The 16,834-nt window shown below is 35.8% G+C and overlaps 1 protein-coding gene across 2 annotated transcripts in view; it reads left to right on the forward strand.

Moving 5' to 3' along the window:
* LOC126970258 (CLIP domain-containing serine protease HP8-like) overlaps positions 1-16,834 on the forward strand; it is an 84,618-nt gene that overhangs the window by 8,656 nt on the left and 59,128 nt on the right. Inside the window, exons 4-6 of one of the 2 annotated variants that reach the window (XM_050816084.1) lie at positions 10,689-10,861; positions 14,125-14,245; positions 15,766-15,937. The exons of the other annotated variant lie outside the window; for it this stretch is intronic. Coding sequence (XP_050672041.1) covers positions 10,689-10,861; positions 14,125-14,245; positions 15,766-15,937 — 466 coding nt within the window. The remainder of the gene's footprint in view (positions 1-10,688; positions 10,862-14,124; positions 14,246-15,765; positions 15,938-16,834) is intronic. 2 annotated transcript variants of the gene reach the window in all.

Consider the following 16,834-nt stretch of genomic DNA (forward strand, 5'->3'; position numbering starts at 1 on the left):
TGCATTGTAATGGGTAGGGCGTGTCAATTACCATCAGCTGAACGTCGTGCTCGTCTCATCCCTTATTTTCATAAAAAAAATATTTTCATGCGTCTACGTGGATCTCTGTTTTTCTGAATATTGGCAAAGAGTTTTAGTTTAGTATGAAACGTGCGGTCATTTGACATAAGTTTGAATTAAAGTACCGCAATTGGCCACGCTATACTAGTCCGGCTAAGTTTGAAAGCGAACAGTTTCTTAAAACCTAGGATTTTGGCTATCTCCTTTTTTACAAGATTATAGCTGTCATCTGACCATCTATGAATGCTGCATGTTTCATACAATCGAGTGAATCGTATTTTTCTTAGAGAGTTTCGCTAGCTATATTGGTTCTAAAACACAGAAATGGCCGATTTGAATAGGTATTTCTTTAAATATTTTTCTCTCAACTATACGGAACAGGCCTAAAAATAAAGAAATATAGTGATGAGGCTTCGTCATAGAGAAGGTCGTGTGCTACATACCGGTATTTTGTATTGAAAATCGCATTATATATATCACACCGTCACATTTCCATAATAAACACTTAAGATTTCAATATTTCATGGCAAAATTTACATTCTCTTTCATAGCTCCTTATTTGCGTCAAACATTATAAAATAAATAGATATTTAAAACGTTTCCCGCTGTCTCAGTGTCACACCGTCAAGTTCCATGACAATCAGCGCGCGAAATTTAATTGAAAAATAACTTACTGTGCAGTGAAAGGGTGTCACAACGCGTCTCATAATAAAAATAACGATAAGACAATCACATTTCACACCTTAGTACTATTTCACAACTTATTATATAAGCTAATACATTCGTCATAACTGTAAAATATTTTGTAAACAAAACAGATGTCGTTAAAAAAATATGTTGCCAGCTATAAAAGTAATATTCACCCCGAATTCCACCGTTGGGATTTTTTTTTGTGTTTATTGGTAGATATTGATAGAAGGCTATATATAATATACGACGCCACATGGTGTTGTAAGTATTCAAAGTCAAAGTCAAATAAACTTTATTCAATTATGCTTAAACTAAGCGGTTTGAATTGTCACTAAAAATATTTCTTTTAAATTACTGAATTTACCATAATATGTTCGGAAAAGTTGAGCTCGTGAGAAGAACGTACAAGAATCTCAACGGCCACTCTATTCAATCAAATAGAGTATTTTACAATGACTATAATATACATAACAAATTAGTTTGTAACACGACTCATATATTGGATGCACCAATATATGAATCGTGTTTGAATATTATATATTATAATAAGCAATAAATAATAATCTGTATAAATATTTTATTATTTAAATGATAATATAGAGATCTCACAACAAACTTCACTAAAAACCACCGCCTGCAACTTTATAAGGTGCAAATTCGGCCTGACATGCAGTACTGTTCTCACCTCTGGGCGGGTGCTCCCCAGTATCAGCTTCTTCCATTTGACCGCATACAACGAATACAACGAACGAGCGGCTCGAATCATCGACGATCAAGTCATCTCCGATCGGCTTGACTCTTTGGCATTGCGTAGAGATGTGGGTTCTCTCCGCATCTTCTACCGCATTTATCACGGGGAGTGCTCACAGGAGCTGTTCGGGTTGATTCCAGCGGCCGAATTCCACCACCGGACATTACGTGCAAAGTACCATCCGCATCACGAAGACGTCTGGCATTCCACAACCGCGCGTTTTGTCAGAAAAATTATTGCCTCGCACAGCCACTTTGTGGAATCAACTACCGGCTGCGGTCTTCCCAAACAGATAAGACTTAGGGACCTTCAAGAAAAAAGCATACTCCCACCTTTAAAGGCCGGCAACGCATTTCTTGACACACCTGTTGCTGCGGATGTCCATGGGCGGTTCCCTCACCTCTCCCCATCCCGTGAGCCTCATGCCCGTTTGCCCCCTCTCATATAAAAAAAAACTCAGCTATATATCCAATTATTTGCTGTACATATGTACAGCTTGTGAATATTCACAAGCTTGGTTATGATCTAGGAGACGAGACATTATGCCTCCATTTACTCCTAAGTTATCTATAATATAGCCGTCACTGTCATTCTCATTTGCAGTTGTATTAATATTATGCTGTGAAAAACAACACATAAGAATACTGGCGTTTTCTGGTGGTTCGTGTTCGTTAGCACACAGTTTCCTAATTTTAACGATCTTAGTTCCATGTGGCACAACAATTTACGAAAGATGCATTTTAGTTCTTTAGCATTAGGGTTATCATTATAACCACCCCGCATACTTATAGCCCCAAAAATAATACTGCACGGCGGGCATCTTGGATTTCAAAATTGATCCCAAATTCGTTCAATGCAAGGTGCATTACGAACACGTGAACCTTGGATACGATATCCATATTGACGACATGAAATGACATACTTGACGCGACTATTTATCACTTAAAATTAAAACAATTTTTCTTAGCATACAGTGGAATTATTTTGAAGAAGAAAGTATACCAGTTGGTCTTGATGATGAGAGTAGATTGGTGCCCGTGTTTCAATAATAAGTGTTATCACACACAAACTTGAAGCAGACATTACACTGACACTACCTAAGTCTGAACACATTTCTCGACGTTCGTGTGTTTGTGTACATTGGTTAAGGCAACTGAGTGAAATCATTGTGTGAATATACTAGAAGAATCATAATTCACCAAGAACTAATAACCACAGTGCATAACCATCACTCATGAGGTTCGAAATTAAACTAATTCGTGTCATAGTTTTGTGATAATAAATAAAAGTTATAACGTGAGGGTAATTTTAAATTTTAAATTGCACAAAATATAAGCAACTAATCTCGTAACGTCGTTAAGCTCACGTATTAAAACACACGTTTACAAATTTCATTCAACCAAGTGTGTAGTGTGTAGCTGTGCGGTAAAAGGACGTCTAAACATTGAGGCGAACTTGGTTCAATCCTAAGGTATTATAGTGGACTATTTTAATTTTATTTTATTATTTTCTAAATTCAGGTGTAATATTATTATTTTTGTTTTTGCTCTATTCAGTTTTTTTTTTAAATAATAAAGATAAAATTAATCTATGAACAAAGAAACAATGAACATTGCTGTTCGTAAGAAGACCACACCTCCTTCTTCAGCACCTGATCCTAAAGTGGACCATGAAAATTTAATATCAGCTATAAGTGATCGAGTTTTCACTTCATTTCGGTCTGAGATTCCGCGTATGTTATCTAGCGCTCTCCACAAAGAGTTATCTGAAATAAAGCAAGAACTGCTTGAATATCGGAAGTCAATTGACTTTTTGAGCAGCTCTCACGATGATTTAATAAAAGCCGTGGAGCGTCTAAGTTTCGAAAATACGCAGCTGAAAAAAGAAAACGGATCTCTGAGCTCTACCGTACTTAATTTATCCGAAAGATTGAACAATCTGGAACAACACCTGCGAGAAAATAATTTAGAATTAAACGGTGTACCTGAGAATCGTTCTGAGAGCTTGCCTAATTTAGTACAACAATGTGCAAATGTTATTGGCCATAAATTTAACGATACTGATATCGTTCACTGTACGAGAGTCGCAAAACGGGATAAAGATAGCAAGTTACCTCGTGCAATTGTTGTAAAGTTCAAAAGCCTAAGATGCAGAGATGAATTCTATTCCGCTGTATTTCGGTATAACAATGCGAATCCCAATGAAAAACTAAACACCGCATTACTCGGCATAACTGGACATAAAAAACCTGTATATGTCTCGGAACACTTGTCCCCTCAAAACAAATTTTTACACGCTGCAGCCAGGGAAAAAGCCAAGGAGTTAAAGTACTCGTTTGTTTGGATTCGGAATGGAAAAATTTATGTTAGGAAATCTTCTGACTCAAAATACATTTTGATCAGAAATGAAAAAAGTCTTGAATTAATGAGTTAAAACATCTTATTCCTAACGGTACACTTTTTGCAAACGATACTTATTTGACTTTTCTTTTTGTACAAATGGCTATCTCTCTATATTACCAGAATGTAAGAGGTTTAAAGTCTAAAACGATTGATGTGTATAATGCTTTTTTGTGTAATAATTTTGAGATTGTATGCTTAAGTGAAACGTGGTTAAATGTAAATATCAACTCTTCTGAATTGTTCGATGATCGGTATTTTGTAATGCGCAGAGATCAAAGTGAAAATTTCCTTAAACATTTAAAAAAAACATGGTGGAGGTGTACTTATGGCAATATCTAAAAAGGTTGAATATGTCCTGAGATGCGATTGGCAATCCGACTTGGTGGAGGATTTATGGATTCAAGTAAAAGTAGATCCTGTTACTACTATCAATTTATGTACAGTATATTTACCGGATTACCTACCCACCAGCCTATATGTAGAATTTCTTAATAAATGTCAAAATATTATGAGCAGCCATCCAAACCATAAAATCTGCATTATTGGTGACTTTAACTTGGGTAGTATAATGTGATCGAACCAACCAGGACTTCCTCTAAGCATCGTGTGAGAAAAATCTAGAGCATTGTTTGAGTTTTTCCAGCTGACTTTATCAAAACAACTTAACTACATTCCTAACCACTTAAATAGAATCTTGGACTTGGCGATAACGGATTCACCTGATACTATCTCACTAAGTCATACCATTGCTGTTTGCCGCTTAGACTCACACACCCTCCCTTTGAGCTTACCCTACTTAGTGGTCGAGCCCCGTTGCTTGAACTCAACAACTCTATAACTGAGAAACTCTGTTTTCATAAGACCGATTACGAGAGCTGTAATAGGGAAATTCAAGACTTTGATTGGGAGCAGTCGGCTTTGGAACTTGATTGTGATGAGTTCGTTCATTGTTTTTATAACACTTTGTATGAAATAATTGAAAAGTACACCCCCAAAACCAAAGTACGCAAAAAATCTTATCCCGTTTGGTTTTCTACTGGGCTAGTAAAGTTGCTAAAATCTAAATTTAAATTTCATGTCAAATTTAAAACTTACGGTAATCCAAGAGATTATAATACTTTTGCAATGATAAGATGTAGAGCTAAGGTAGTTTTTGATCAATGTTTTCGCACATATAAACTTAAAAGCGTTTTGACGTTACACTAAAAATAAGAAAGTCACTAATGCCTACCCAAGACAGATGAGTTACAATAACCGATACGCTAATGATGGCCCTGGCATTATGAACTTGTTTGCTGATCATTTCTCGTCGGTTTACTCTATGAACGCTAATAGTAATGTGAACTATATTCCTGACTTTCCTCCTTCGGCTTTTTCAATCTGCCAATTTTCAGTGTCCGTAGAAAATGTTATTCGACAGCTTAAATCCATTGATTTATCCAAAAATTCTGGACCAGATGGTATACCACCCATTTTAATTCGTATGTGCGCTGTGAGTCTCGCCAAACCCCTCGTTCTTATTTACAACAAATCACTACAAAATGGAATCTTTCCTGTTTTTGGAAGATTGCTAAAGTAACACCAATATATAAGACTGGGGACAAAACAGATGTCACAAACTACCGCCCGATAACCATTCTAAGTTGGTTCGCCAAAATCTTTGAAAGGCTTGTGTATGCACATGTCTTTAACCATCTGAAGCCCATTTTAAGCTCACGTCAGCACCGTTTCTTTGCGCGTCGTTCAACTGTTTCTAACTTACTGGTACAGTTAAACTTGGTTAAGTGGGACCTGGATAAGTGAGAAACCTCCATAACTGAAACTCATGCTGAGGTCCCAACACTTTGGCACTGAATTACCTCTGTTAGTGGGACGAGGTAAACCTCTTTATCTGGGATTTGTTCTTTCGATTTATCATCATAGATAACATTGTTTGTTTACTCATTCTTATTCTACCCACAAATTCCACACGTAATTCCAAGTACTATCATACAGATGTTTATTTGAAAAATGTCAAAACGAAAGCTACAATCGTTATCATTACGTGAAAAACTGAAGTTAATATCCGTTTATGAAAGTGGGAAGACACGCGAAGAAGTTTGTGCCGAATTTAATGTGCCAAAATCTACTCTTTGTAGAATAATTCAGAGTAAACATAAAATTGAATCACAATGTTCTGAAGGACAAGGAAAACTAAAACGTGTACGTTTATCAGAATATCCTGAACCTGAACAGTGTTTGCTAATATGGGTTAAGCAACTTCGTAACAAAAACGTTCCGGTATGTGGACCGATGATTAAAGAAAAGGCACAAGATTTCGCGCGAAGGCTCGATATTCATAATTTTTGTAGCAGCAATGGTTGGATGGAAGGGTTTAAGAAAAGAAACGGTATAGTTTTCAAAGCAATTTGTGGAGAAAGTAACGCTGTTGATGTTAACAAACCTACCAGTTCTATTACGCAATTATTCTGCTGATGATATTTTTAACGCAGACGAAGCGGGTTTACATAATATTTTTTTTATTAAAACTCATTTACATACATAACACGTTACTTTATTTAATGATCGCACCTCTATAACTGAAATGAGACAGATATTTATTTATACCTGTATATCTGAGACACTGGGTAAGTGGAATATCTCTATAAGTGAAACGACATTGCAGGTCCCTTGATGTCTCACTTAACCAGGTTTCACTGTATATACTTCATTCTTATGTGACACAATTAACGATAAGAGTCAGGTTGATTCAATATATACAGATTTTGCGAAAGCTTTTGACTACGTTCACCATTCAGTGCTTTTATGTAAGCTACATCACCTGGGAATTCATGGTAATCTTCACAGATGGCTCACATCTTATTTATCAAATCGTACGCAACTAGTTGCGTTGAGTGGCTTCGAGTCAGTCCCATTTCTTGCTAGCTCTGGTGTGCCTCAAGGCTCAAATCTAGGTCCTTTGCTATTTTTGGCATTTATAAATGACTTATTATCCAAAATTCGATGTGAGTGTCTGGCGTACGCCGATGATATAAAAATATTTCGTAAAATAAACGGTGCAGAAGACTGCTCATTGCTGCAAAGGGACATCGAGACTATTTGGCAGTGGTGTAAAAGTAACCGAATGATGCTGAATATAAAAAAGTGTCAAACGATTACATTTACTCGCAAGAAAAATCCATTTGTTCATGATTATGTTATCGACGGTAATGTTCTAGATCGTGTGAATGTGATAAGGGACTTGGGCGTCATCTTTGACTCGGATTTATCCTTCAAAAGCCATTACGATGATATTTGTTCAAAGGCAAATAGGATGTTAAGCTTTGTTATTAGAATCGCCAGACCATTTAAACAGGAAAACTCCTGGATATTATTATACAAAGGCTTAGTGAGAAGTATCCTGGAGTATTGCTCGGTGATTTGGTCTCCAATTTATAATGTTCACCGTGATAGAATAGAGTCAATTCAGCGGCGGTTTGTAAGAGTTCTCTGTAGAAGGTTGGGTGTAGACGTAAAATTCCCGAATACTCTGAGCGCTTACGTAAATTTAACTTGCATAGTCTTGATAAACGGAGATGGGTATCTGATATGTGCGTCTTACATAACATTGCGAATGGTTTTATGGATAGTCATCTGTTAAGTTTGATAAACTTTAAAGTTCCAACACGATCTGTGCGTATTCCATGTTTATTTTCGATCAATTCCTCAAATAATAATGTATCGCATAACAACCCAATTATGAGAATTTGTAGAGAATTTAAAGAAGATTTTGATATATTCTTTACAAATGTAGACATTTTTAAAAATACTCTTTATAAAACTTTCTAGTTTACGTAAAATAATTTAATGTTTAACTAAATTTCGTTATACTGTAATTACTATTGTGTCCACTTATTAATTTTTTAGTTTTTTTACTGTATTTGGTGAATGATGCGTACAATTTTAATTGGATCTCAGGATCATAAAAATATGCTGTACTTGTTATTAGATGATAGTCTTATCTTGTTATCTGTTATTGTACCTACTTGTAAATAAATAAATAAATTCTTGAAATCATAATTTATTTTCTTAATAGAAGGAATGTGTAATGTGCTTACTAAGATTTCCACGGTTGTTATATGATGATCGTTCGTCTTCATAGTTTCCTTGTGAAATCTTTTAGCAGCCGTCTATAATTTCTTTGACTTTTCTTGAAATTCGTCATGTTGGTGGGTCTTTATACAGCTGCACTCGTAGTGATGCAATGACTTAATTGACCTCAATTTACGATTTAATGATATTTACTCTGTGAATCGATTTTGAGTTAAACCATACGGTGTGGAAATATGATGACATGACAAGTAAAATCAAGTGTAAGGATTATGGAAGTATGTCTGTATATATTTTGTTTCCAACATGGCCACCGCGCAATATGATCATTGCAGCACTATGAATAAAGTTTTCAATGTTAATGAGAACGAGGTAAGGAATTTTATTTATTTTTTGTTTTTATGGAAGAGCCAAAAAAAGCGTTTGGCTTTGCTTCCCAAATGAGCGTGGAATTGGCAATTGCTTGCGATTGCCAGACCCAGTATAGATAGATACTAGGCAAGTAGGCCAGGTATTATTAACCTTTCCGTTCCGGGAAACTCTGAACGTGCGGTATGCCTCAGATTGGCGCGATTGTGTCTCTCACGCAGCGTTCTGTCAATGCGTATTATTTTACGTGTAGCAATAAATTGCTTAGAATTAGGATGATTTGAGTGTACTGTATCAGAAAGGTATTGAAACAAGCTATAAGACCATGCAAAATAAACCATCTTATAAGCAAAATAAGGTAGGTGTTCCGCAGGGTTCTATTCTCGGTCATTTCTTGTTTCTTATATATAATAAGGATTTATCGTTTGTAGCCAGAGATTGTATTGTTCGCTGATGATAGCGCTAGTATGTGGGCCGGCTTGAAGTATTGCCGTGCCTATTAATGACGCCCAGTTTCTTTGAAGCCAATTTGGCTTTGCCTTCCAGATGACCACGAAATTGGCAATCGCTCGAGATTTCGAGACCCAGTATTCCGATACTAGGCGAGGCTTTGAGGGAAGTGTTGTCGAAGAGCGGTGATACGACAAATGGGGTTTTTTTAGTGGTAAACGCGCAAACTTGGGTCTTCTGGGGCTTAAATTGTACAAGGTTCAATTTTCCCCATTCCGCGACCTTCTCAAGAGAAGACACAAGTTTCTCCCGGCACTGGTCGACGATTTCCCGAGAGAGACCTGCATGGCCCGTGTATATGGCATCACCAGTGCTGTCGTCTGCATAGCAATGAATGTTGGAGGTGTCCAACATATCATTGATATGCAGAAGAAACAGCGTGGGAGACAGCACACAGCCTTAGGGCACTCCAGCATTTACGGGCTTTGGGTTCGAGCAATATCCGTCGACAACGACCTGTATGCTACGCCCAGTGAGGAAGCTGGAGGTCCACTTGTACAAGCTCTCGGGAAGCCCAAATGATGGAAGTTTGGAGAGGAGCGCCTTGTGCCATACACGATCAAAGGCCTTCGCTATATCCAGGCTAGCTGCCAGGCCTTCCCCATTGCTTTCAATAGCCGCAGCTCATCTATGTATCAGGTATACCAGAAGATCACCTGCCGACCGACCATGGCGAAACCCGTATCATTGTCAGTCGTTGATCAACTGGTGACCCTCTAGGTATACCAAGAGCTGACGGCTAATTATGCTCTCCATGATATTGGAGAGCAGGGAGGTAATAGCAATAGGCCTGTAGTTTGCCGGATCCGAACTGTCTCCTTTTTTTTTGGATCGGATGGACAAGGGCAGACTTCCATGAGTCAGGGACTACGCCTTTAGAATAAGAGTGCCGGAATAAACGCGTTAGCACCGGCGTCAACTCAGGGGCACACGTTCTGAGCACGATTGGAGAAATGCCATCCGGCCCGCTCGACTTCCTGACGTCCAACGAAAACAGAGCTCGCCTAACAGTTTTCTGTCTGAACTGTACTTCAGGCATCGAGCCGACACCGCGGTATGGTCGGCGGTGTTTTCCCGTTGTCGTCAAGAGTCGAGTTGGAGGCGAAGGAAGGAAGCTTCAGTGGGGTCCATAAATTGCCCAACTTGGAGATAGACTCAGCTTTGCGGCATACACCGTTAGAAACATTATAGAGTACACGAATGTTGCGACCGCTAAATTAGTGTACTTTAGTTATTTTCACAGCATCATGACGTACATTATTTTGCTGTGGGGTCATGTTGCTGACATTGATGTAGTGTTTGCTCTACAAAAGAGAGCTGTTCGTGCTATATATCAGCTTGGTTATAGACAGTAATAATATGAGTGTCCATTGTTAGTACATTTTTGAAAATTTAATATGCGTTCACAAAAATCGTCACCTTTTTGCTTAATAGTGATTTTCATTATTATAATAATATAAATAAGGGATTGCTTGTAACTAATTCTAGTAGGTTTCAAAAGATACATAATAGCTTTCAGGGTAAATGTACACTTTTATAATAAAGTCCCGGTCGTCCGTAATCCTAAGCAAATAATTTTGATTATTTTAGTTAAGGAATCCCATCCGTAACTAAATTAAAACTAAAGTTAAACCACCAGGGATCATGATAACCTGTGTCTTCACTCTCAGAGCGCCGTTTGTTTTCAACGACGTCAAACAGAGTTCTAAAGGAATCAATTTTGAGCAAATAAATTACTCTAACTGTATCTAGTAAGTACAGTTTCAATTTCTTGTACTAAAATAGTCCGTGTGATGAAATTATTGATTGTCTTTCAGACAACGGAGAATTTTATTACTGCGGCGGTACTATTGTCAACTCAAAATACATTTTGACAGCGGCGCATTGCGTCCAGGAAAACATTCAGAAAGTACGTGTTGGGGAATTTAGAATTTCTACCGATGCGGACTGTGACGTGAGCGAATACACAATCTGTGACAGCTACAAGCAGGTATATAAAGATATTTTCTTATTATTGAGGTACATGAAAATAATAAGGTTTGAAAGTAGGTTATTTACAAACAGGTCCAAGTTTCCCTGCCTACAGCAGATAATATCAAAATTGTTAATTTTGATTAGATCGATAAGATATTAGTGAGATTTGTGAACAAGATCCAAATTTTTGTTCATCATTTTCAGCTTCATATATCAGTAAGATTAATTTTAAATACAACAAGAGCTCCTTATTCGCGCTCTCTTCATTCTCGTTTATACTGTGCGTGGATTAAAAGAATGCGATCCAATTCCCATATTCTAGGCTAAACATTTCTTTAATCGCGGATCTATTCGGTACTAAATAAAAAGGATTCAAATAGGTATGCAACCCAATATCCTTTGTAAATGTGTCGTTAAATGGACTAATAAAAAAGTAAAATAGACCTTATCACATCCAATTGCAGGCTCTTTAAAAACTGTCAAACAAGAAAAAATTACAAAATTCTATAAACCATTACGTTAGCCTGAACGTAAATAATTAATTGATATACATACTTATTTTATATCTTATAATTACCAGGTGTAACAACAGTATAATATCATAAAGTAAGTTTTACACCATCATATTTTCTTACTACACACCATTTCCTAATTTTTTAAGACGTTGGAATTTATTTCTTATGATCACGATAAGATAGTCTTTCCAGCATAGGCCATACTGGTTACCAGTGAAAAACGGAGCTCAAAATTTTAATATTATATGAGTTTGTTTATCTCTTTATGACTTACCACAGCCAATCACACACCTTAGGTAAGAAAGATTATATTTTATCCCGATAATTTTAAAATTTCCCGAAGTTTTTAGAGATTATGAGATAGCAAGTCCTTACTTCTCTCCACGAGAAAGACATTCATCTAATGGTAAGTGATAGTCCTGCTCATTACATTGCCACAAGATTCTTGATTGAACCCAAGCTTTAGCACAGCATTGAAATACGCTCGTCACTTTGAAATATAAAATAATAAACCTCATAATGCAAGTAATTGCTCTATCTACGGCGCTTTTCCTTAAAGATACGTGAATATGAGTCTTTTACATTCGAACAGACAGAAATCGCAGAATTGACAGTCAGTTGTGAAACATTTATTTATCAATGTACTATTTATACTCTCTAAATTACGACTATTTTAAGGACAGAGAATGGTATGGTATGGTATAGGGGCTCCTGTTTCCGCAATTAAACCACAAGTATGGGTCCATTTTGCGTACAGTATTGGCCAGTTACTCCAACCAGCCCAGCTCCATCCAGAAGTTTCCTAGGGTGTTCGCAAACTTCCTGGAGCGACCTAGTATCAGTTAAGTTTTTTGCCCGTTGGTTGGCCGCCCCCGCACATTCCAGGATTACGTGAGTGACCGTTTCGTCCTCGGCTAGACAGCCTCTGCACTTAAGGCCATTACGCCAATTGTGAAAAGGTGCATGTTTAGTGATGTGTTAGGGTTGGCGCCCCTTAGGGTGCCCAACATTATACGGATGTCATGTCTGTTGAGGCTAATAAGTCTACTGTCACTCTGGGCGACAGTGCAAGTATCACTACTTTCGACTGTCTACAGCTTGAGACATTCATCCATTGGGTATTGTGTAGGTTGCTGGTGAGAGAGCGTATACATGAGCGCATCTGGCTGAAGGGCAGTGGCAGAACTGGCAATGGACAAGTCACTTGGGTTGCAGGATAGAGAATGATGCGACTAAAATAAATATTATAATTACAGTTTTGCCCCATTTGTGGTAACCCTATATTATGGTGTTGTAGAACGCAATCGCCCCCGTAAGACGTTATAAATATTCTATACTATATAAGATATTTATTTTATTTTTCTTTTATGTTTTATATTATTTTCCAAAAAGGAAAATATAAGAAACAAATGCAGATATACAAAATTAATAAAACACCATAAATACAGACCATTTAAAAATATTTCACACCAAGCTACATTATAGTAGTAGTATTAGAAATGACATCAAAAATAATTCTAAAGGAATCAATTTTGAGAAAATAAATGCCTTTATTAAATTACGTACAAAGTATCCGAACATTTCATGAAACAATTTACAGCGTTCTAAATTCAAAATAATCATAGTGGAAGGAACCCATACCACTGTCCAATACTAACAAAATTATATTTACATTATTCTTTGGTTTTTCTTAAGGAATTATAGAAGTACTAGATTTTTTCTTCTTATTTATATTCTGTTTTACCTTTACCGAAATAAAATAATATAATAACCTCCTTTGTGTCTCCTACTAATAACTTGACGTAGTTGTTTGCGCTAATTTAGCACTACGAAAGGGCAAAAACAAAATATGAATTTTTTTTTTCACTTAGTGAGCAAAAATCGTTTTTCTTTTGTCTAGTTTTATGCAGTAAAGGCACCATTTTAGACCCAGCGACGTGAAAATAAGTTTTTTCATTTATAGTATTTATTTACTGACGACATATTTTTACATCGGACTTGTGAATATTTTATTTTATTGCCTTTTCGGTGACATAGGTCTAGTCAATGGTGGACTATTTTACATTCATTTTAAAAGTTCCTTATTTAAGTAAAATATATAGAAAGTACATTACTTGACACAGTCAATGATATGTGGTCAATAATTATGTTTTAACATCAGATATTTATACAACTTATAATAAATAACAGATAGATTATATTTATTGTGTACCTTTGGAGAGATAGGTAGCGCTTGTTAAGTAGAATATTCAAAACGTTTAGCCTAGTATTATGCAATCATTAATTTATTATTAATGGAATAAATGGATGGACGGATGGCAATAGGTTAATCCTAATAATAATTATTGAAGGTAGGTTGAAAATAAAATATTTGTAACGATTTGTTAAAAGCGTTAGCTAAATTAGCTTGTACATATTTCATTGTCCTCATCAAACTGGTTAAGCAAATGGTGATGGGACAGTTTATATCGATTAAACGTTTCTAAAAATGGTAGATCACTATATCTTGCTTTTCCATATTTTCACCATATTTTTTAAATGACCTCATGAATTGTGGGAAATTTTAATTTTAATTTGTTAAGTGTGTTAAGATTCGTTCGGAATACAAGTGGCCAATTGGATAAGGACCCATAATTTTTGTACTTTATCCTCATCTAAAATAAATCATTTTTCATGATAGATTAACTAAGATGTCGAAAATTTCTTGCTTGGAAGCATAGCGTTTTTAAATATGTTTTGCATGTTGCCCTCATTGACATTCCAGGATCTAGATGTAGATGAGATAATTCCACACGAAGGCTATATACCTGCGTCTACTAACGGATTTCCCCCTGTTAATGACATTGCTCTTTTACGAGTAAAAGGAACAATAGATGTAACAAGAAGTGAGTATAAAACATATTATTAAAAAGTACATTAATTCATTTTTTCTACCTCGGTGACAAGCTATCTTTCAGTCCCTTGTACGAGGGACTAAAGTGGCTGATTCTGTCACGGCAAGACGATTTTTGTCCCTCGTACCATGGACTAAAAGCGAGCTTTTCATCCAGGTGGAAAAAAAACCTCACCACGTGAGATAAGTAGAACATTGCCACCCGTGTCAAAATTCCGTGGTCGAGAATGACCTACTTTTCTCACTAGGTGCTTAATTTATTATTATTACAGCAAATAAAGACATTAACAAAACAGTGCATTTTAAAGCATACTATACTGCATGAAGTGCGAGATATAAATCACCATGATTATACCAAAACCAAAACTCTAAACCTAATAAAATTGCGTGCGTATAAAGTACACAATATGTCAGAAGTGAAACCTACATTGTGCATGAACGTCAAAGCTGCATATGAAGTCCTGGTACATATTGCTAGGACGACACATGATTTCAACTGCTATGAAAGACCTGAAACATTATATATTGTTTCCTATCTCATTTTCTCCCACGTTTATCTTATGAATTATTTATGCGTCTGTCTCTTTTTACTGTCGCGCTTTTTGGTTTCATCGACTTAAAAATCACAAAGATGCTAAAGAAGTTTTCACTCCAAAAACCATATGCTTAAATGGAGAAAACGAAAGGGAGCAATAAATATCACAACAACATTCCAATTTCATTTAATGAAATAATTTCTTCATGTGATCACTTTACAAACATCAAAAAAAAGGATTGTTAAAATTGCTGCTAACCGTGACATGTTAAAAATGTGAGAGTGTGAGTGAGATAATAAAACTTAAACGAATTTTAATATCTCAGTGTGTTAGTACTACTACTAATAGTTGAGATGTATTAGGTGTGCTTTGAATATGCTGTCGAAATTAATGCGAAAATTGTATGTAGGAATCACATCCAATGAACAACGGCGACCCAAAGCCAGCGCAATGTCGCCTTTATCCATCCGAAAATCACCAAAATACAAAAACATTCTTTTTCTTATAATCGTTACATTTTGTATCTTAAATTTCTTTAACCTCTATCATGTTTTTCTGAAAATCTGTCGTATTCAAGAAAATTATTATAAAATACACATAAATATCTTAAAATTATAAAAAACATAGCTACGGCCACTTCGGCCTTCAAAAATACATCGCCGCATTAATATCAGTTCGCGAATAAGTACAGCACCTAACAGCATCGTAATACTTCGCCCTACATGGCAACGTCGCTTTTCAATGTTCAAGGATTCAAGTTCATAGAATCATTGACATTAAAATTTAATTCATGAGAGCTATAATATTGTATCAAAATGAAAATTCTTCATTTGACCAAATTAATGAACAGATATCAATACTTTTTTGTTAATCATTTGCAAATGCGATACAAGTATATAGCACACTGTATAGGCAGTTTCTTCTTTTAGATAAATCAATGTGTACAGTGCATCAAGTAATGTGCATATATTTTTAGATAATGTAAAACCAATCTGTTTGCCAAAAACTGAAATTCTACGCGACCTGACGAACATCACTGAAGAAATAGGCTTAGTGACTGGATGGGGGCTAACGGAAACTATCCAAGAATCCGACATACTTCGTAAAGTCACAGTTCCAATTAAGCCGTGCAAAGAAGAATACAGAAGGTACTCTTTAAATGACCTTATAAGCTTCGTTAACCGTTCGTCTGTCTATCAAGACGATCTTTCGCAGGAAACAATGGAACATGGTGTCAAGTAAAATTAATACAGGATACTTGCTTACTTTGCACTCACTTGAATCTGTAAAATAATTAAGCTATGATGAGAATTCTAAAAGTATAAAATTTAAAGAAAAGTTCTCAAACATACTTAATAGTGGCATTTATAAAAATACTCAAATAAAGGTAGTAAATAAAAAAGTATTTGTAGTATGACGTGCAAGCATTTAAGGCAAGTTTAGGTACAATGTGCTGTGAAACAACTTTTTCTTTCTATATCGTTTAATTTTCAGAACCTTCGATTAAGGTAGTCTACTTTTCTATTTTATTATATTCAAAATTCATTCATATTGTTGGACATATTGTGAATTATGTGTATGTTATTTCGTAATTTTTTGTCATGTTGTCACATCATGTTGCGATTTTTGTATTCACTTTTCTTTTTTATCATATTCTAGATTGTTTCTCTCTTAATGGTTTATCTAATGTGACCTTTTTGATATGCCTAATTAACGTCCATTGATTTCTTACTTCAACAAAAAAGCTTTTGATTCGTAGATCTGGCTAACGCTTGTCCACTTTTTTATTTTATTTTATATTCAAGATTGTTGCACTTATATTGTTTAATCTTTTGTGATCCTTTCATATAAATTTTTGTGTTCACGTCACTTAATTTCTTCTATAATATAAGTAAAATTCAGGTGACAATAATAGCTGGAAATAAAACATGAGTACCTTTTTTTTTTTTTTATGGAATAGGAGGACAAACGAGCGTACGGGTCACCTGGTGTTAAGTGATCACCGCCGCCCACACTCTCCTGCAACACCAGAGGAATCACAAGAG

This window comes from Leptidea sinapis, chromosome 20 (genome assembly GCF_905404315.1).
Source record: "Leptidea sinapis chromosome 20, ilLepSina1.1, whole genome shotgun sequence".
NCBI classification, from domain to species: domain Eukaryota; kingdom Metazoa; phylum Arthropoda; class Insecta; order Lepidoptera; family Pieridae; genus Leptidea; species Leptidea sinapis.